Source organism: Cupressus sempervirens, chromosome 1, assembly GCF_028749045.1.
Source record: "Cupressus sempervirens isolate cs-2001-9-10 chromosome 1, ASM2874904v1, whole genome shotgun sequence".
NCBI classification, from domain to species: domain Eukaryota; kingdom Viridiplantae; phylum Streptophyta; class Pinopsida; order Cupressales; family Cupressaceae; genus Cupressus; species Cupressus sempervirens.
The window spans coordinates 111,129,979-111,151,371 of NC_143118.1; the positions used below are offsets into that span (position 1 = coordinate 111,129,979).

General features: G+C 38.0%; 1 protein-coding gene across 1 annotated transcript in view; it reads right to left on the bottom strand.

Annotated features, from left to right (window-relative positions):
• Window positions 1-21,393, bottom strand: part of LOC149576459 (putative beta-1,3-galactosyltransferase 12) — a 54,125-nt gene that overhangs the window by 28,927 nt on the left and 3,805 nt on the right. The window contains exons 2-5 of the mRNA XM_089817380.1: window positions 15,637-15,789; window positions 15,454-15,536; window positions 15,214-15,313; window positions 14,921-15,034 (exon numbers count right to left, since the gene is read on the bottom strand). Coding sequence (XP_089673506.1) covers window positions 14,921-15,034; window positions 15,214-15,313; window positions 15,454-15,536; window positions 15,637-15,789 — 450 coding nt within the window. The remainder of the gene's footprint in view (window positions 1-14,920; window positions 15,035-15,213; window positions 15,314-15,453; window positions 15,537-15,636; window positions 15,790-21,393) is intronic.

Below are 21,393 nucleotides of genomic sequence, written 5' to 3' on the forward strand. Positions count from 1 at the left end.
AGCAAATATTTGCATTGTTTGGCATCTTTTCTTCTTCCATAAAGGGCTATGATTTCTTCCCTAGGCGATTTGAAGCAGATCTGAACTTTTCTCTTGCTTGGCGATTTTTTGGAGTCTGAATTTCTTGCTAAAGGCTGCAAATTTTGCTCTAAATTTGAGCAATTTTTTCTTCGGTAGAAAATACATGGTCCAAGGTCTGATTTTTGGCAAATGTAGGCAGTCTTAAAGAGATCAAAATTCTGAATTTTTTTTGCAAGGAGGCTTGGAATTTCCGAAATCTGATCCGAATTTGAAGAGGGCCCGATTATTGGTAAATGCAAAATTATGGTAAATTCTACTCATTTTAGAGGTGAAGATTGGTTTAAAGGTGGATTCCACTCCTTGTTCTTGCTTGGTTTCATTTCCCTTACGTTCTTCTTGCATTCATCATCCACCACTTCATCATCCCATTGATAGGTTGAAGGTTGGAGAGATAAGTGTAGACTTCATGATAGGACACTTGGCAAGACAGAAACAAGTTAGACCACCCTAGGTTGAAGTTGGGAGATATACGTGTAGTCCATCCTAAGGTAACCAAGAGGCAGAAATAAGTGGTAGTCCCACCCCTAGGTTGAAGGTTGGAGATTGATAAGACTTGGCAAGGCAGAAATAAGCTAGATTCCATTGATAGAAAGAAGGTTGGAGATCGATGAGGGTAGTCTATATCAATTAAAACGAAAGGGCAGAAATAAGCATTTAGGATGGTAGATGTTAGTGCAAGCAAGAACCCAAAGGAAACGAACACCAAAAGAGAAAAGGAAGACATGATGCCTAAGACAACCTTCTTCTCAAAATTGAGGCGAATAAGTGACACCAATATTGACACAATGAACATGATGCAGTCAAAGGACAAATTGAAGAAAGGGCAATCCCCCATGGCAAAGAAAATCTACAAAAGCGGAATTGTACATGCAGCGGCCTTCCCTCCTACCTTGCCTTGTGCAAAATTGGTCATGGAGTGTGCATCCCGGTTTGATTTGGTTAATAAGTCCATCATTTTTGATGAAGGGAAAAGAGTGTTGGCCAACATTGGTGGACAAGTGGTCAAAGAAGCATTTAATATTTCCCAATATAAAAGCATGACAGTGGTAATGATGGATCAAGCGGCCAAGTTATTTCAGGATAATCAAGAGGTTTACTTCATTCATCTAAAGCAGAATTGGTTACACAAAGGCAAGAAGGGAGTTACCAGATCATCAAGGCTCACCGTGTCAGATTTCAAATCAAAGTACGGCGATCTCATTCTGCTTCTCACCCGGATCATGGGCTTAGCTCAAGGTATGCAATTCGAAAACTGGATGTATTATTTTATTGATAGAATTGAAAATGGAAAAAGAAGATTTGATTGGGCTAGGATTATAAGCGAGAATTTAGAATTGCAACTTAGGACCGTACAAAATCATAAACAATTGTACATGGGGTCCTATCTTTTCTATCTGATTGCAAGATTATATGAAAATCCTGGACTTAAGGCCTTAGGAGTAATTGGTAATGGGTCGGGGCAATGTTTGGTGCATGAGTGTTATCCACAGCTTCATTTGCACAACACCAAGGATTATAAGAGGTTTTGTGACGCCTTTGCCATGAAAACGGTAAGGATATTACAAGGGACACCTACTAAGAGACTCTCATCAGAAGCAAAAGAAAAAATTAAGAAGTATGGAAGTTGGTTCATCCAATTTCCACAATTCACTTATATTTGAGTAGCAGGAAGTACAGTTTGTCCTAAGAGACTTCCAAGGTACCCACCCAACATGGTAGTTTTGATGGAATTGGCTAGGCAACTTGAGCATTATGACAAAATGATGAAACTTAAAGGTGAGAGAGGGATTACCTTCTCATTTGGAATAAGCAATGATAGTTGCCCCAATCCTATCGCCTTTGCAGTTGCAGAGAAAGAATTAGAATGGTATCATCTAGCACAGTATAGAGCAAGGCAAGTATTTGATCCTAATGGTCTTATCAAGGCATCTCATGGAAATGCATTCAAACATGTTCCTATTATAGAGGATTTATGGGCCAATGCACGAGATGACTTTAACGTGAGAAAGCTAGCTTTCTCAAGATTGTCAATAAACATGACGAGGGCAATCAGATGGAGAGGCCTTGACATTCTCGATCAACCGGAAGATGATGAAAATGTGTTAAGAGAAGATTATGATACAAAGGATGGAATGGAGTTGAATCTAGTGGATTGGGATGATCAACAGGATCCTTTCTTGGAAGCAATTACAAGGGCAGTTGATCTGCGCACCGAGTCATGATACAACGCGAAGTCAAGGAAATTACAAAGTCAGAGGGTACACCTTACTTCTGAGAAGATGAAATCAAAGGAAGATCCAGCAGAATCAGTCGGACAGAAAGGTGAGGGTAGTAGCCAGCAGCAAAGAACAGTTAAGAACAGGAGAAGTTTGGAAGTCGAGAAAAGTAAAGAACATCAAGAACCTCCAACAAAGAGACAGAATGCAGCACCGTCAAGGGAGAGCATAATTGAGGCTAGAAGCCAAGAGGATAATACAAGTGGACAAAGGGCCATGGTAGAGGTGAGCTCTGATTCAGAATCTCAAGTGGTTACAATGACAGCACCGAGTACTCTCCTCTCTCAGAGAATCAACATGGAGATGACATGGCAATCACTAGTGAAGAAGAGGATAGGCCAATTGATATTGAAGAAATGAGCCAAGGGCCTGAGGCCATTGGCGATGCTTTGCTAATCAAACCAAATCCAGATTTGGGGAGATGCACTGCACCACTATGGTTAAGGCAAATTCTTATGCCAAGAGGCGAGGTAGTCACTACCGGAATAGTTGAAGATATCCAAGGATTAGTAGAAAAAGGTGATAGCGAGAACCAGAGACAAATTCAGGAGCGACAATGATGGTCACCGAAAGGTTCAGATTGCTATACCAACAGTTAACAAGGCATTGGATGAGATTGTGGCTCAGGAATATGAGATAGTAGAGCATAACTTGGGAATAATCACAGATGTCATGGACTGTGAGGAGATCCAGGAAGGCATCGTTTTGATCAAAGAAAGGTTGAGGAAGGCAAATGAAAGAATTGTAAAATTGTAGGCCGAGAACAAGTATTGGAGAGATTGCCAGCCTATCCAACAGTTGCACCAGGCAGCCCCTCCTCAAGATAGCAGGAGCAACATAGAAGAGATATCGGCCCGGCTGCATGAAGTCAAGGATTGGATCCATGATACAATCCAAGATGGGCAAAATTTCTTGCCTTCCTTTGTCTCGACATTAAGGTCATTAGTGGCTATTAGAGACAAATTCAAAATATTTGAAGGGGAATGGAAGGATTTCCTTCCAGTCAAGGACTTAGCCATTCCTAGGCTACAGGCATTCATCGAGCTACCGGAGAAATATTTGGAAAGAGCCAAGTTGGTAGATGAAGGAGGATTGAGTATGGTGGAGTCTTGGTTTGCTGCCTTGACTATCAGATTGAGAATACTTGAAGAGGTACAAGACAAGATTGCACAACATAGCCCAAGCATTGACACTTCCATTTCAACCATGATGAGTGATGTTGGGGCTGCGCTTGATTTTGAAGATATCAAAGAGAAGAACATCAATGGGACAAAATTTGGATCGAGATTGGATGAGTTGGGGAAGGTTGCCATCAAAAAGAAACACTTGGGCACCCTTGCCTCCCTCAATGCCTTTATCGGATATGCAAAAGAATATGAAAAGGATCATGAGAAATCACTGCAAGCAACGAGCAACATGATGAATTCAGCTGAGCTCAAGATGAAACATACACCTTGCCCTCCCATGAAGGAAGTTAATGACAAGCTAGCCAAGTTCATCACTTTGGCTCAAAAATGAAAGAAAAGGGTCAAACTACAATAGAAGATCAATTGATGTAAGCCCAAGTGGCAAATTCTCCTTTTTCTTGGGTAGGATAGGTGTCTGATTCTGATTGGCTACCATTTTGGTGCCTTCTCATTGGTTGCCACTTTTCCTTTTTTTTCATTGGTCCATTGATGAGGTGGTATTTTCTCATTGGCCGATGGGGTGGCAACCCTAATTAGGGTTTCTAGGATCCCATCTGGATTGTTGGTTGTAATTTTGGCCTCTATATAAGGCCATTTGCTCTCATTTGTAAAGGGTCGGAGAAAATTGTTGCTAAGATAATCCCAAAATCGCTTCTCTTTATCATTGTTGTGACTTGCATGGTGATTAAGAACATTTGGTGTTAGTGCATGGTTTCTACTTCCAATAGTTAAAGTTAGATTTCCTTTGAAGAAGTTAAAGTATATTTTATTTTGAGAAGGTTGCTAAGTATGAGTAAGAAGTAGATGGATAATTGCACGGATGTTTGATAGGGATTTATAAACTAGGCTACTAGCATCCTAGCGGTTGGTTAGGAAGCCTTGTGTGGTAAACTAGTCCTTTTCCCTTGAATCATTGCATCTATGGAGGTAGAGCCGCTGGTTAGCTTTCATTAGATTCGATCCCCGTCCATTTGCTAATCTTTCCATTCATAGGAGTAGGAGTAGAGCAGTGAGTAGCTTAATAGTTGGAGTTTTGAGGAAAGAAGTTAGTAGAAGCATCATTGGTAAACACACCCCCATCATCACCACCATCTACATTATCTGGCATTCATATATTTTACAAACCCATTATCATCACCATCATCCCCAAACCCAAATTATCCTTGAATGAACAACGTAAGGCCGCCTACGTGATTACCAGCAAATCACATCAATAACTGAGTTAGTATCCATAAGTGTAAGGAACATTGGAGTTGTTCTCGTGTCTTCATGAGCATTAACTTTAAGTGAGGAATTAAGTGTTTGATATCCCATATCAAGTGTTCAATTGCTATATGTTATGTAGTGGTACAAAACTAACATCAACAGATTGCTAATGCAACTCCTTGAACTAGCCCTTGTTGACTACCTACTTTAAGCAACTCCTTGCACTTGAAATTGAGGCAGTGGAGTTTAGAATAAGTTTGCGAGATCTTCTATAGTTGATTAATCTTGACTTGTCGCAACTTCCTACTTGCCACACCTAGGCTTTCAATCAAATCTTAAATCTTGTATTTCTCTTGTTCCTAGAGTGGACCTTAGGATTCTTCGATGCCTCTCAAGCGAGAATGAATTGATGCAATCCAATATGCAACTGTTACCTTCCTTAATTCTATCATGGAAGTGTGTGAATTTTTTGATTCCTTTAAATAATCAATGCCCTTTGGATAGATGCTTTGATTCACTAAGCTTTCTCTCCTTCCCGTCCAGCACAATTATGTTTCTCTTAACTTCCCAAGTGAAAGAGTTGTCCTAAAATGATGTCCTCTTGATTGTAAGTAGGAATGTCTCATTACGGCAATACCATCTTGGTTCATGATGTGAAGTCTATCTTTAATGAAAATCACGGGCCCTCCCTCTAGCACCAATTATGTTGATGGTTGTTTTATGGCAACACTAATACAAAATAAAGTGCCAATGGCCACTCTATCCTCTCTTGAGTAAAGACCCCTTGTATGCTAAAATTGTGAAGTTCATAGAGGTGATTCCAAGGTTCCTATTGCAAAAAAGTTACTTTATATTAGGTATGAGCTTGTTTGGCTTGATGTATGCTAGTAATCCAAGGGGGACTCACACAATTCATTCTTAGGAAGACTTAGACAATTTTAAACTTCTTGAAATATACAAGTGATTTCGTAATGAAAAAATCTCTGAAATGTTCCAATGAAAAATGTTGAAAGTAAAGAGAATGAGGGTTGAGAGATTCTATTTTAATCCTAAGAACCTGAAAGATAATGACTACGCATGTGAAATCAGTTACGTTTTATTTCATGAAATCAACTACACAAATAAGGTTATGTTTCCAAAGGTTGTGTTAAGAATTTTCACAACATCAATGAACACCATTTTGAAGAACAATGTGCATTTGATGTTTGAAGTTAAGCAAACACATAAAAGGCTCAAACTAGCCATACATTGCACATAGAAGTCATCTATTTGCTAATGGCATGAGCATAATGTTGCTTCCCTAAATTTTGTTGCTAAAAATCTCTTCCCATTCTTATGTTGCTTCCTAAATTTTGTGCATAATGTTTGGGAACATGGAAATATTCTCCCTATCATCTTCTGAGAAGGAATTCATGCATCAGTGCCTCTTTGCGAACAATGCTTTGGCTATATTGAGGATTCTTTCCTAGATGTTCTTGATCACTTTCCTCAATCGAGTTCATTCTCCAATTGATTTATCAAATAATTCCTTCCTTGTGATCACTACACCATACCATTGTGGAAAGTCATATGCCTCATTTTCTCTTATTACTTCACCATCAATTGATACTTTCCTAGGAATTTCAATAAATACCTCCAAGTGTGGAATGGTCTCATCCTAGTGAATATGTGTATCCTCCCACACCTAATCTACCTATTGTATTTTGCCAAGGATAGTCAAAGGTCTTTCATACATTTGTGCTAAATCCTCTATGAACTTACAAGCAACATCATGGACATTCATCGCCCACTTTTTGGTGCCTTGAGTGATTTTCCTAAAGGCTATCAACCGATTCCTTTGGAAGACATGTACCTAGAACAAATGTTTGATCTTCCTACCTAATTCGATATATTAGGCATCTTAGGTATCCACACAAAGATTTGTTCTTGCTTTTCAATCGTTGGTATTTTTCTTCCATCTTCATTCGTTCTTTCAGTGCCTGGGTGGAACCATCAAAATCTTCCATCACTCGTACCTTGGTCACATATCCCAAGTCAATTGTTGTTACATCATATTCTTTTGAAGCAATTTCATCCTTGGCCTAATCAAAACAATCCTTGGTACTACACATGCAAAATTTTGGATCCTATCTCATCCTTGGTGATTTTGGAGAATTTCTCTGCCTTCCTTTTCTCTACTAGCTAGTTTATTCAACTTAGAAACTCCTCTAACTCTAGTACGGGATCAATCTCTTCCACATGATCCCTCTTCATTCTCTCCCTTCTTTCCAGAGTGGTTGCTTGTTGACCATGCACTTATAATTGTTCCTTCTCTCGTATTATTTTCTCATCAAATTCTTCATCAGGAATGAGAATTTCTAGATTTCCCAAATCTTCAACTAACATTGTGTTGAAGCATCCTTAAATGTGAAGATTTGTATTTGAATGAATTTCTTGCTTTTCATTCCTTTTTTGGGTAAATTCTCTAAAAGCATTAACACTTCGCTACTCTTGCTGTAATTTACTTCTTGTGCAAAGAACAACTTCTTGTACACTTGAGGGATTTCTCGGTGATTGTCATGTTGCCTCTAGCTCGTCTTTTCTATGGAAGACCTTCACTTGGAAAATCTTGCCTTTTCTTTGATTGCAACTCCTAGGTAGTGCTCTTCTCTATTCCACGTTCTACTTTTTCTTGTGAATTCTTTCCTTCTTCTGCTCCAAGTTCTGATGACTCCTTGATTATACCATCACGAGACTCCCAATCCCCCGTTGAGTCATAAGTTAGGTGAGCATCCTTGCTTTCAAATTGTTGATGTGCCACTAAATCCACCATTTTGAGAATTTTGACTTGCTTGGGTAATCTATCAAATCCATAAATTCAAGTGTAGACCAATTGTGGGGTTGAATGGACTTATTTTTCTCCTTCTTGAAATCAGGACTATGTTTGAATCCTCTTCTACTTGATTTAGAACTAGATGGATTTTGTATATTCTAATCGTCTTGAGTGGGTATTCTAGAAGAAATTCTCCTCCTAATTTCACAATCATCTTTAGCATTTGACTAGTAGTCCTCAAGGTGCATCATGTACCATACTTCCTACCAACCACCATTCTTATTCTATCGTAGGGGTCAAAATCTGACCTTGTATATTATGAGAGACAGTAAAATAGTGATGGTTATAGTTTATCAAAATTCCACCCTTCTTCAAGACTTTATTAAATTTTGTCAATTGGCTTGTTACCTCTAATAGCACTAGCTTATTAGTTAGGTATCTCAAAAGCCAATAGGGTTAAGAAGATAACTCTTAAAGTCAAATGTAACTAAACTTGGGAACTAGATGAACCAGAAGGCGAATCTTTCTATTGATTTCATTGCTCTAGTAACATTTGCGCGTAAATACCACCTTGAAGAGATCGAATAATATGCATGGTGAAGGCGTCATTGGCTTTCTAGAAATTAGTAGTGTTATACAAGTGCAACTTAAGGATAGCATTCGTACACCCTAAATTGTTCTGGATCACACCCTATGGGTACACCCTGAATTGTCCTAGATCACTCCCTATGGGTTCCTTGTACATCAGACCTTCATATCTCAACATTCTCACCAACTTGTAGACAATGTAGGAGCTCATATAAAAGGACTAGGAATGTCCCAAATCCCTCAATTATTCATCCGAATTGTTTCTAATTAAACTTGACCTATCAACGACCTTCACTCCATCCATCACTTTAATAAAGTGGAACATACGTGGCTCAAAGATGAATTATTGTGGGCATCCCATCACTCAATTCAACAACATCACAAGGTCACAATATTCCTTGTTGATAAGATAAATTTATTAATGTCCAAGATGAGACCACAAAGATGGTCTAGGGGACTAGAAAATAGCCACCAAGGCAACAACCAAAAAAGAAAACACAAAACAGTGTATGGGGAAAGAGGAAAACAAGAAAGAACCAACAAGAAGCCCAAAAGAGACGAACGGAGCACCAAGCACAACTACGCCTTCCTAGCCGAGAAGTGGTCCACAATAGAAGGATAAAGTCCAAGGCGAGAGAGGGTCTCGGGCCTTCTCAAGGAAGCAATGGAGGTGGGATTTTGCTGCCAAGTGTAGCCTCTACGAGACCTCACAAACTTGGTGCTTCTAAGCATAGAGGAACCAAGCAACTACTTCATGCCTTAGGTCGAAGACACATGCATGAAGGAGGTGATCAGCTGATCTGAAGCCTATCTCGACAAGATAAGCTACAATGTCTGGCACCGAAGCCGCATGGCCTCCTAGAGGTACAACGCAAGGCATCGCTGATTAGTCTAGTAGAAGAAAGAGGGCAAAGATCTGCAATCTTTGAACAAGCAATAAACCTCCCACTAATCTCATAGTAGGTGAGGCAGTGGAAAGTGTCTCATCTACTGCCAACCCCAAGGAACAAAGACGACAGGTCATGTCCACTCTATTAATATGGTGGCCTATCTAAATATGGAGCCTGTGCAAGCACACATTGAAAGAGCCCAAGGAGTTATGGAGGGTGTACGTCTAGTAGCAAGCGAGGTATTAGGGGCATATAATAGTCCCATCATGAATAACCATGAAGTTCTCAACATAAAAGACCATGCTCAACAGAGAGCCCCCAAGAGGTTACTCCAAGTTGTAATATATTGTTTGTAGATGTCAAGTTTGAAATGTTCATTCAACTCTTCCCAAGAATGAAGGAGGTGGACAAGAGCATCCCGTGAGAACTATAAGAGAGAAATAGTCAATCTAAATTTTAATCGAACCCAACAAGGCGGAGGCCTAGGCGTACCAAAAACAATTAAGAAACCAAACTAGATTGATGATAGCCCTTAGCCTAAAAGGATATGCCCCAAACTCGGCCAAAATAATGTTGTGGGGAGTAGATGGATGACACCCGACGATACGTTAAAGGAGCAACATTAGAACTCTTTGCATAGAAGCCCAATCTGACTCCACGAGAGAGAGACCCCAGACCACAAAACCATAAAGCATGTTTGGTCTGACTAGTGAGTCCAAGAGGGACATCTTAGATGTGGTGTCCTAGAAGTGGTGTCTAAAGCATTGTCTCTCAAGCATAGCCAAGGAGCCAAGCCTCTTATTCACCCTGAAGTGGGGACCAAAGAACTTGACCCCCAAATAGGTGTAGGGCAAAGCAATCTTGATCTCCTCCTCAAAAAAGAAGTGGAGATGAGAGGTCTTCAAAGTGGAGATGAGAGGTCTTCAAGCAGTTGAAGACCATCATCCAAGTCTTGCTTTGGTTCACAACCTACACAAGTCGCAAAAGGAAGCCAAACTATCAAGAAGTCGGTGGAGGGCATAAGAACCACATCATCAACAAAAAGTAGAATGAAGATCCAAACCTACTATAAGTAACAACTATCCCCAGGGAGCCAAAAAGTTTTGAAGAAAAGTCTCAAGCTCATCGATGTAGATGCCAAATAAAGTGGGAGAGACAGGGCAACCCTACTTCACCCCAATGGTGCTTTGAAAAGGATTCGAGAAGCTCTCGTTAGTCCTAATTTTTCCCACTACACACTCTTATAATCTCATGATAGTTGTCAAGAGAATCTTCAAGACCCCAATGTCTCTGAGGCTCTAGAAGAGAAAAACCTCCTCGATAATAGTCCCTAAAGTCAGGATGTGATCCATGGTCTAGAAGTTTGTTTGGAAGCCAGCTTGCCCCCTAGCCCAACACAGTAGTGTAGAGCTTGGCACAAGTGTACCCAATCACAATTGTCCTATAGTTGCCAAGGTCTAAAACTGACCCAGTCTTATGAATCAAATATATGATATGTCGTGACCAAGAGTCGGGGAAGCTAGTGCAAACCACCTTGTTAAAGAGCTGGGCCCAAAAGTTTAGTACCAAGCTTTAAGAGTTCTACTTGGAACACTTCCTCATCTGTTGTCCTACATTTGTTCATGAATCTGACTGCCTCACTAATTTTGGAGAAGGTGAAGAGATGACAGATGAGTGGGGGATGAGGTGAGGGAAGGGTAATCAGGGATATTGAAGAAAGTGAGATCTATGGGGCCAAGGAACTGTGGTCAAGAGTAGAAGGGGAAGGAGGGTGGTAGGGGAACAAAGTGGGCCAAAAGAGCTTGGGGAACTACAGGAAGAGGCACTGAGGGATCTACACTACATCGTGAAGAACAAGTGCTTCCTATGATGAAGAAAGAAACAATAAGAAAGTCTCAACTAGGTGAACAAGCAGGATGAGTGGAGAAGGCCAAGCGAACCAAACGGTTCAAGGACATGTATTCCTGCGCTTGGCGCAAGCATGTCAAACAAGCTGGAGGCATATTTGGGATCAATGGGGGGATCCTGGGGTAGAAGTCGCCTAATGTGGAGGATGAAAAGGTCATCATCACTATCAACGAAGCTAAAGGAAGTGGGGATGAGGGTCCACTCGAGGAAGGGGGTGGAAAGGGGATGGGAGATCCCAAGGGTATAGTTGAGGAGGACCTCAACTAGGGTAAGGCGAGGAGAAAGTGAAGCACCTGATGTAGGGAATGAAGGAAGGACAGGTGAGAGCATAGCCCACCATACTCACATCATGCAATGTGGCCAATAGGTGAAACCGTCAGACCCCAAAAAACAAGAGAGCCCACTTAGGATCACCAAGACTGAGGACTCACAATGTTGGAGCAAAAGACAGCCATATCTCCTAAGGTATCCCCCATTGTCCTCCAAAGAACGATGCAAAACTAGGATGCCCAAATTTGATTTGGTAGTACAAAATTGAAACAAAGATTATTAAATATTACAATTCCAATTGATTTTTCCTTGCCTTTGCCAATTTTTTTAGACTTTTCCTCTTCTAGAATTTCTTGACGCACTATATAGGTGAAGGAGGATTTTTCCTTTTGGGAGGAATCCTCCTCTCCTTGAGATTTGCACTCATGGAGGCCCTCTTTTGGCACATTTTGTCGAAAACATTTCGAGTTTGTGAAGAATCCTTCGTCATCGTTAATTCTCTTTCCTTGGCAAATTTGGGAGGTAGTGAAGGACTTTGGACTGTTTCCATGCCTTTGCGAAATTTTCTCACTTTAGTCTTTCACTTCAGCAGACTTGAATACAGATATTCTTAGTTTCTTTTGTATTCAAAGCTTACTTGTTGACAAAAAAGGACATACTAAAAATAATTAGCTAGTCCAAAATCAAAATTAGGCCAAATGGAGACACCGAGAAACTAGAAATAGTAAGTTTGTCCAAATGGAGACACAATGAAACCTACTAAAAATAACATGTTCATCAAAGTACTTAAAAACATCACTAGTAGACCTTTTGAAAGACGTATTTCCTTTCTACGGTCGAATTTCACTATCCCCTCAATCACAAGACTCACTCACTTAGAGTCTATAGGATAGAAACACTTAAGGCAACTGATGCTTGATTCCAAACATACCATAAATCATCAGTGCCCGTGAAGACTATTGAAACATTGGGAAATCGCACTAAACCACTAGCAGCTCAACAACAATGGACCAAGTGGACAAAAATGTAGGGGATCCCCATTTGCAATGGGGTGATGTGTGAAAAGGTCACAACAAATATCATGACAAACTCTTTCTTGGTTGACCACCAAGGATGCTATAAAACTTATATGCAAGGCAAAAAACTCATGAAAAGGCCTCAAGAAAGATATCCTCAAACATGTTAAAAAAATGTCTGACTTGTCAAAGGAATTGAGTAGTCAAAACCCATCCAACAAGCCTCCTATGACCACTACTCATTCCTAATAAAAAATGTGAAAGTGTTTCTATGGGCTTCATAATCAAGCTTCCTAAAGTACACCAAAAAAGATTGCATATACGTTGTGGTGGATCACCTTGCCAAATATGAACATTTCATGTGAATATCCATTGACTAAAAAGCTCCTTAGGTAGGCAAACATTAAATCTACAAGATTTTTACAAATATAGAAAATCACATCTTGGCACAAAACAAAACAATTAATTGTAGAAAAATGGGTCTGCAAGATTACTGAGTGCTAGTACACTCGCTATTTGCCTCCGCTTGTTGGTTGTTAGTTTCTTTGTTGTTGAGACAAATTTATTCGCTTATATCTTAATCCACTTTGTTAAAGGAATAAACTTGCCTCTAAGAAAGAGGAAAACCATATTGTTATACATAATCCCTTACATCTAACTGATTGCATTGACACTTCAGTTTAAGAAAAGCCTAACAAATTGATGGAAAGCAGTTCCCACATATATATCACATGATGCTCTAAGTTTTAAGCTTGTTAGCAAATGCACCTACGGATTTCTCAACTCTAATTTCTTACTTTTGAATTTGTAACTTTAATCCTTTTTGCATAAATTGATGGAATGAAAATCAAGGTATAATAAGGAATAGCTTATTGGATCAATTTATCATCATTAGAAATGTATTATGTAACACAATGTATTTCATAAATTTTCACCTTCTTTAAGTTATTTAGTCGTACAAATTATTATCCTTCGATTTATTTGTAGTTCAAAAATTCATATGTTAAATTTTTTTATTTAGATAGCCATCCTAACTAAAACCTGCAACCTTCTAACACTTGTCCCCAAAACTCAAAGAAACCCTACAAAAAGTTGGATAAATAGAAGCTTATGCCTCCTGTACGATATAAGTTATTCTTTTGCTGATTCTTAATGCAATCATATGTTGGTGTTCCCTTTTTCCCTTATTCAAGATTGTTGCTTTGCCATTATGGATTTGGGGTGCTAATTTCATACAGCAGCTCCTTGGGATTGGAGAAATCAATTCTGAATTTATACAATTGATGTTCATTGTGAGAAGCATAACCTTCAGATATAATCGTTGATACAGGGAATGCATGGCAGATATTGGACGGTAAAGGGTAGGGATTGCATTCTAAAAGAAGTTGTGATAAATTGGTGAGGTCCTCAAACGAGATAAGTTATCACTTCAAAACTGGTGGCAAAGCGTAGTAATTTCCTTCTAAAGGAATCAGTCAACAATTAGTGAGGTCCTCTGATGCAGCCAACTTTCGACCTGTGGACCACTCTTTGCCTTCTGCTCCTCTGTTCCAAGCTTCAGCTAACAATGTTCAATTTTCTCAGCACTCTTGTCATTGTGCTGACAGTGCCCAAATGGAGTTTCACTAGTAGCCCTCTCTTATGGTGGGCTTTCTAAGGACAGCATCACCTGGATAGTTGTCCATCAGTGCAGGAAAAATAGTTCTTCAAACCCACACTCTACACACAGCGATGAGTGCGTGTCCCTCCCACTCCCAAGAAGGGCTACTGGTCCTTGTGCTAGTGTACTGATTATTTTGTTTTTTGTGCTGTTAATAGGCCGTTGATGTTCTGTAAAAGCCAGCACCCCTGTTTTAGTAAAGGGCTACTGGTCTTTGTGCTAGTGTACTGATTATTTTGTTTTTTGTGCTGTTAATAGGCCGTTGATGTTCTGTAAAAGCCAGCACCCCTGTTTTAGTGTTGTTCTCTTTGACACCTTCAGGCTGTGGTTGTGTAAGGGCCAACCCACTTGTTAGGTTGTTGATTATAATAAAAAACAATTAGTGAGGTCCTCAACAGAAAACTACAATGACTTCAAAATTTGTGTCATTAACAACAGTATGAGCTGAAAATATATAGTTTCAAAGTGAAAGATTGACTAAAGGAAACATCAGAATGCTAGTCATTGTGGCATGATCCCATGATACAGAGATTGATAACCATGCGAAATGTCAGCAGACTCTGCAGCATATGATAAAATATAGAATCTGTTAAAGTTGCTGTTTGTTATGCCAGAATAAATTATTAAATTTTATGAAGGTAAGTTATAATACAGAATTCATTTAGGTTTGTTATGTAGGCTGACTGTGGGCTAAAAATAGCCTATATGGACCGTGTCCAATAGCGTCAAGGTTAAAAAGATGTTAATGGCTGGCTAAATCTAATAAATATGTCTAATAATGCATAGATTTGGGTTGTTGATTGCAGACAAAATGGTATATCAAAACAATCATACATCAACCTATAAATAACAAATTACTATGTTCTTCCTGCTAAAGTCAGAATTTAAATTTTCAAGTCTCACATGAGTAATTTTGTAACTTCTAGAATGGTTATTGGTATTGAAATGCTTATTTCTACAGTAAAGAAAACATCAATATAGAGAGTTGAGAACAAACATTAACAAATAATTATGCAAACACATTACCTGTCATTTCTTGCCACTGCAAGTCCTGCTACTACTTCAGAAGAAAGTGCATATATAGGCCCATATGCATGATAGAAGTACTCACCCCCTAGTAAGTAACCCAAAGGTTCATACCTGTATTGAGTGTCGAAATATTTCTATTTAGTATAACTCGGCTAATTGTTACAAAATATTGAATTTGGTAAATAAGTTCAGGAATAATTAGTCCACAACAGCATTAGATTCAGAATTTTCAAAAAGTTGCAGATTAAAACAATTGTCATTCAAAATAAATGTTTATATCTTCTGTTTACCATTTCAACTTAGGATCAGTAATTACTGGACCCTTTTTCATGCATCCAATGTATGTCCGAGGAGAAGGACGCTCCTTTGCCAGAAGTGTTGCAAGACGGTCTAAAATTTAAAGGATAACAAATATACAGATTCAGGGTATAAACAAGAAAAAAATTGCACAAATTGATCTCCAGAATAAGTTTTGGGACTTCAAATTAAAAGTTCCAATTTGTAATTAAACAATTCATCCTCAGGGCTACCTGGCCGCAAGTAAATATCATCATCAGCTTTAACATAAAAATCAGCATCAAAAAGAGCATATGCCGCTTTAAAGAAAGCCAACCTGGAAAATCCAAAGCTCTATTTCAGTGTATTGAAGAACAAAGGTTCATCAAAGCAAAGCTGAAATTTCAAACTCATTCTAAGCTAGCACAGAATCTCACGTCTTATACGGAAGTTTAAGGTATTCCTCTTCAACATCTATAAGCATAAAGTCTTTGTATTTCTCAATCTCCTTGTCCAGTTCTGCCATTTCTTGCACATTTTTAGTTCGACCAATCACAAACCTGAAAGCCAAACCTGTTGCTTGCTCCAAGCTGCAAAACATGATTTTAACCTCACATCAAATATTCTCAAGATAGAAAAGAAACAGATATAGCAATATAATTCAGTAGGCACAAGACAAATGAAGAACACCGCCTGCAATAGAAAAAGGTACACCATCATGAGGTTGAAGCGAAGAAAAGAGATGCCAGGTTGAATTAATTATCTTATTTCATCCATAAGGAAATGATGCAAATATGTACATATTGTGAAAGAACCACAGAGAATAGAAGTCAGAAAACATATCACAGAGAGAGCACGGTACAACTCATTGCAGATCAGTACCAAAAAGAGAAGCAAAGAAATTCTCGCAGTCCATGACATCTGTGATCCCTTCGCGTCTAATCCTCAACAAGGAAACAAATAAAGGAAATAGACAGGCAGAATCAAGGATCTGAGTTTCGAGGGTGTCAAATCTTCATGAAATCCCTGACCCTCTGATTTGTGATTAATAAAAAGACAGACAAGGCTAACAGACAAGGAAAAGGGGGTTCCCCACTCACACAAGTGACTAAGTGAGATGTAAATTGTGAGGTTCAACACTTCCCAATGAAGATACATTTCACAGCCTTGTTCTCTGACTTTGTTTACTTCTCTTTTGAAATATGTGCATATGCCTTGCAATAAAAAAATCAGATACCTTATTGAAGGCTTGTGAACAATGTTATTCAGCATACACGTGCCAAATTTCCTATAAATTTTTGAAAAAGTCATTATGTAACCTTACCACCAAGATTTCCCATGTAACCACATTTATTTGAGGCATTTTGTCAAATGGTATGTGTGCCTTGTCTACGCAGCCTTTTTTACATGTGTTTTGACCAGGACAGTGGCAACAACATTTTAGATGTTTCCAAACAGTCGCTTTAAACCTAGCAATTTCCAATTTTGTGATAGTCGCTAGGACTTGTTTTAAAATAAATCGTGTCTAGCTTGGGAACTTTGTGTCCATTTGACCAGCTAGCTTTAGGTGTTTTTAATGTTTTTAATAAATATTGGAATAGATATTTCACATTGTTTAACATATCCATCCTTCCAGAAGAGAAACCAGAAAAGGCATCATTTTTTCAATAATATTTGTAACAACTGGCACTTTGATATTCTCCTATTTTTATCTCCATGTACTTGCAACACTATCTCCTAGTTTAATGGGATTAGTATTAATTACAGTAATCCATAAATCGCAACCATAAATTAAAAATAAAACAGCTTCAATCCCTTCCGAGGATTGTGAAAATATAGAAAATTGCAATATGATAGCAACTACAATTGAAGGAAAAATCTAATGGACATCATTTTTGCAATAGGTGAAAATATCTCACTCTAATCACCTCAACTTGAGAGTAGTCTTTTTCAAACAATCATGCTTTGTACTTCTTTGTACTTCAATCCAAACCAATATTTTTCTTTATTTGTAACCAACAAGTTTTCATCCTTTACAAAATGGTACTAGATCCCATATGTCTCATTCTTTTTTGTTGGCAACATTTTTTCATCCATATAGATATTCTAATATTATGCATCATTCATACTTGATGCCTCTTTTATATATTTTATATATCTACGTTCATCCATATTCAAATAAAAAATAAATTGCCACCCATCATGTGAATACCTTCAAGTGGTTGTCTATGTCTAGTAAACCTTCAAACAAAATGAGTTGGACGTTCTTCATCCTCTTTAGAGGATTCAAATCTAGATGGACTCTCCTTGATTTCTTGTCTATCTAGGTGTCTCAATTTATCTGTCTTAGGTGTAGAGGGAAGTTGAATCACATCATCTTTAGTTTGTTTTGGTTGCAATGTTATAAGAGGTTAACTTCTCTATAGATGAACAATTCTAGTACATATTACCATTTGTGCAAACCAAAGCTTATATTATTTACCACCATGATTGTTCCCAACAAAGATTCATTTCATAGCATTGCTCTCCAACTTCTTTTTTGAGCTTCTCTTTTTGCATATGTGTATATGCCTAAAACAACTCTAAGATGTCTTAGTCAAGGCTTATGACCTGACCATGCCTCCACCTATAAATTATTAAGTAGCAAGTGGTGGCAACAACTTCAGCTCAAAACTTCTGGTTTTGACTTGTGACACTCAATATACTAGAAAACCAAAAACTGCGAAAAACCACTGTGAGAATTATATTCATAATATAAATAGCTTGAATTACAATGTTTTAGAAACACTGCCAAGGAGCTATTGTACTTGGAAAAGATGCACAATTAGCACTCCCTGCCTTAGAGCAAGATACCACAGACTTGCACAAGTGAAACTCATTGTCTCAAGACAAGATACAAAAGACTACAAGTAGACCCACTGTCATCCAATGACATCATAAATAATATTTCTGTGGTCTGCAATATATAGTATTTGCTAATCTACATGCTTGATTCCTGCTGATTTGTAAACTGATCTCTTTTTTATCAGTACTACACTTTGGGAAGTTATCAAGTAGACATATTTGCATTCTTGTGTAGTTGATTTTTTTGGTACTACTTAAGGATGGACGGGTTTTGAATATAAAGTATCACAGAAGGGTAGGTTTCTACTTTAAATCTACCCGTCAATAGTAAGCCCAAATTGTTAATCATTGGTAAATATTACTATTTGATTATTTATTTATTCCTCTCTGCCACATGATATTGATGCATTAGCATTTCATTACATGTGTTGAATGTTAGATATATTATGGTACACTAGATTCCATGACTCCTGCCAGTTTGGATTGCACGGCATCCTCATGCAGGATCAGATATTCTTGATTCAAAACAATTTTTCATCTGAGGCTTACGTACTCGGACAGTTCTGCCATAATCTAAAGCTTCTTCTCTATTCTTCTTTTATTTAATAAGTCGGTTCAATATGTGTGTATTTTTAGTATTTGGTTAATTTTATTATTCTGGAGGTTCATATACTTGTTGTGTCCTCAAGTGGCCTAATATTAAAATAACCTTACCAATAGAGGATTTATGTGAGTAGTTGGCAGATATTTGGCTGTACTTTTCACCCGCTAATGGGTTTCCTCATTGTAAATCATTTTCATTCTGTGATTGCTGACTCTCATTTCCTTGCAATTCTGAGTTGAAGTCTCGCTAGCAAATTCTGATATTTGTGTCCTTTATTATCTGTATGCTGCTGAGTATTGTATGAGCTAACCATCCTAGTTTACAGATCAGTGATCAGATAAATGAACAAAACATCAGGATTGTCTTCGTCCAAGACAACCAAATCAGCAGATACAGTAAGACCAGCAGCAGTTTCATTAGTGATGTATTTCTCTATTTTGAATCCTTTTTTTAAAACTCTCCTACATGGTTCGCTATTTCTTTTAATTGTGTTTATATTGTTACTGTAAGCAACCAGTAAATGGAACCCAAGAACAACCTGGATCAGAATGAGTAACCCCATCAAATTTTTTGGCATTTTAGGGGTGACACTTTTCAAAACAGAGTAATGCATGCTTTCATTGAGTTGTACACTACCTGGATTTTCTGCAATTTTTGAATGGGATTATTTTGAGCTATAACAGCAAATTGAAGACGCCATATAAACCATCTTTAAGTTTTAGGTTAATCTTTATCCAAAATTAAGGACATCTTCCCTGTCACCAAGGAAGAGCAGAGTTAAAAATTGCACAACTACATTTCAGATAAGGATCACAAGTTTTCTTGTAGGCAAATTTATCAGTAAGAATCATCCATTGTTCATTACAGAACTGCATCGAATGTTTTCTAAGAAAACCCATACGATGTGTTTGACAGCTTAGTGATGGGTCCTGTTGCAGCAAGAGAAGAATGAAATCATAACTTGTGGTTCTATGTTGCAGTCGATCACAAGAGACATCACATGAATATTATTACATTTAACACCATTTTCTTGCATCCAATCATTCTAGTCGATAAGAGGAAACTTTATTTTGATATAAACTGCTTTGTTACCAGTTCAGCTTCGGGGACATGTGCAGGTACGAGAAGTCAGTACATGGCTATGTGATACGTGAAAAAAAAAAATTAGGGTTTGAGGTATGTGTGGGTACGTGTTTACGTGTGTATACAAAAAAATAAGAGAAATATGCAGAATTCTTAAACTAAATAATTTCATAATATACTACTTGATCATTGATCAATGCCAAATGCCAACTGATAGTGCAAAATATTTGAATAAGCATATACATACCCAGCAGGTACCCACAGATCTAGCCATACTGGGTGCATACCCGAACCCAGCACAGGGCCTGAGGGTATGAACCCAGTAACTATGAAAGTGATCTTAGAATAAGCTTAGGCAACAGAATATCATTAAATTGATTTGTTATATGGTTAGCAAATCATACATGACAATTTATTAGAAAGAGAAAAACAAAGAAAACTACCATCATTATAGTAAACTAGCCTGAATATTGCCACATCCTTGAAGCTACAAATATTTTTTGCACTTCTGAAAATAATTATCTTATTAGTTGCAGCGGACAAAGAAAAGATCATATCTCTGGTCGTACAGAAGTTTTATAAAATGAACGTGAAAAGCTAGAACAGAATTTGTCTTTCATGAAATTAACTTTCTCAAAGCTGTTCAGCAATTCAGATAAAAAATTATGTGGAGAAGAATTTGAGTGAGAAATCAATGCAGCTGGAAGAGTCAACCTTGAAAATGAACACTCTAACCAAAAAATTATAAAGAACACATTTTCTAAACATCCTTGAGAGATCTACAAGATTTGTAAGACAGTGAAACATGTATAGAATTCACAAAAGATTTATGCAGCTTATATGACACTCACATCATTGATGTAAAAACGTCAGCTGTCATTTATATCAAATCTTTCTGCAAGACACTTGTAAACTATCAATACTCATTTTCGTCAACTTATGATCCAGGTGGATCTCAAAGACCTCAAAAATTCAACTCCTTCAGAATCTCCCAAAAATTTTATCAATGCATAGAGCACAACAAAACATTCCTGACACAATTTGAAGCATGTCAAAAGGAGTCTGTTTGCTCAAGACATGCTCAGTCAAAGGTTTGGTCAAACAAACAAAACAAAGGTTGCCCAAAAAGGTAAATATTTGACTCTCTCAAAATAGATCAAAAATGGTCTCAAATTGAAGAGCTTTCTAACACATTTTGATTGGATGAAATCCAAGTTCATATGCAAAAGTTATGGCCAGTTAAAGTTTTGTGGTCAAAGGAGGACAAGGTGGACGGTGTTGACATCAGCATCCCAATCAGCAAAGTCAGCCAGTCAAAATTAACATGTGGCAAGCTCACAATGACATGGCATTTTTAGATGATCAAGATAGTGACAGGGCAATGCACTATTGGTCCAATCAAAGTGTGACACATATCAGATACTAAACATGACACTTGTTGCCACGTGGCACCCTGGTAGCCAATAAGGCAGTTCTTTCTTTCAAAATATTTTTATGGGTTTCAAACCCATAAACTCCATTTTCCTACTTATTTTCTCTACCATCACACCATGCATGCGCTTACCATTGGCGGTAAATTGTATTTGTTCTTAGCACATAAGACAAAACATAGATAAGACAAAAGAGGTAGGCACCTGTTTTGAACCACCAACCTCCCTTCTCT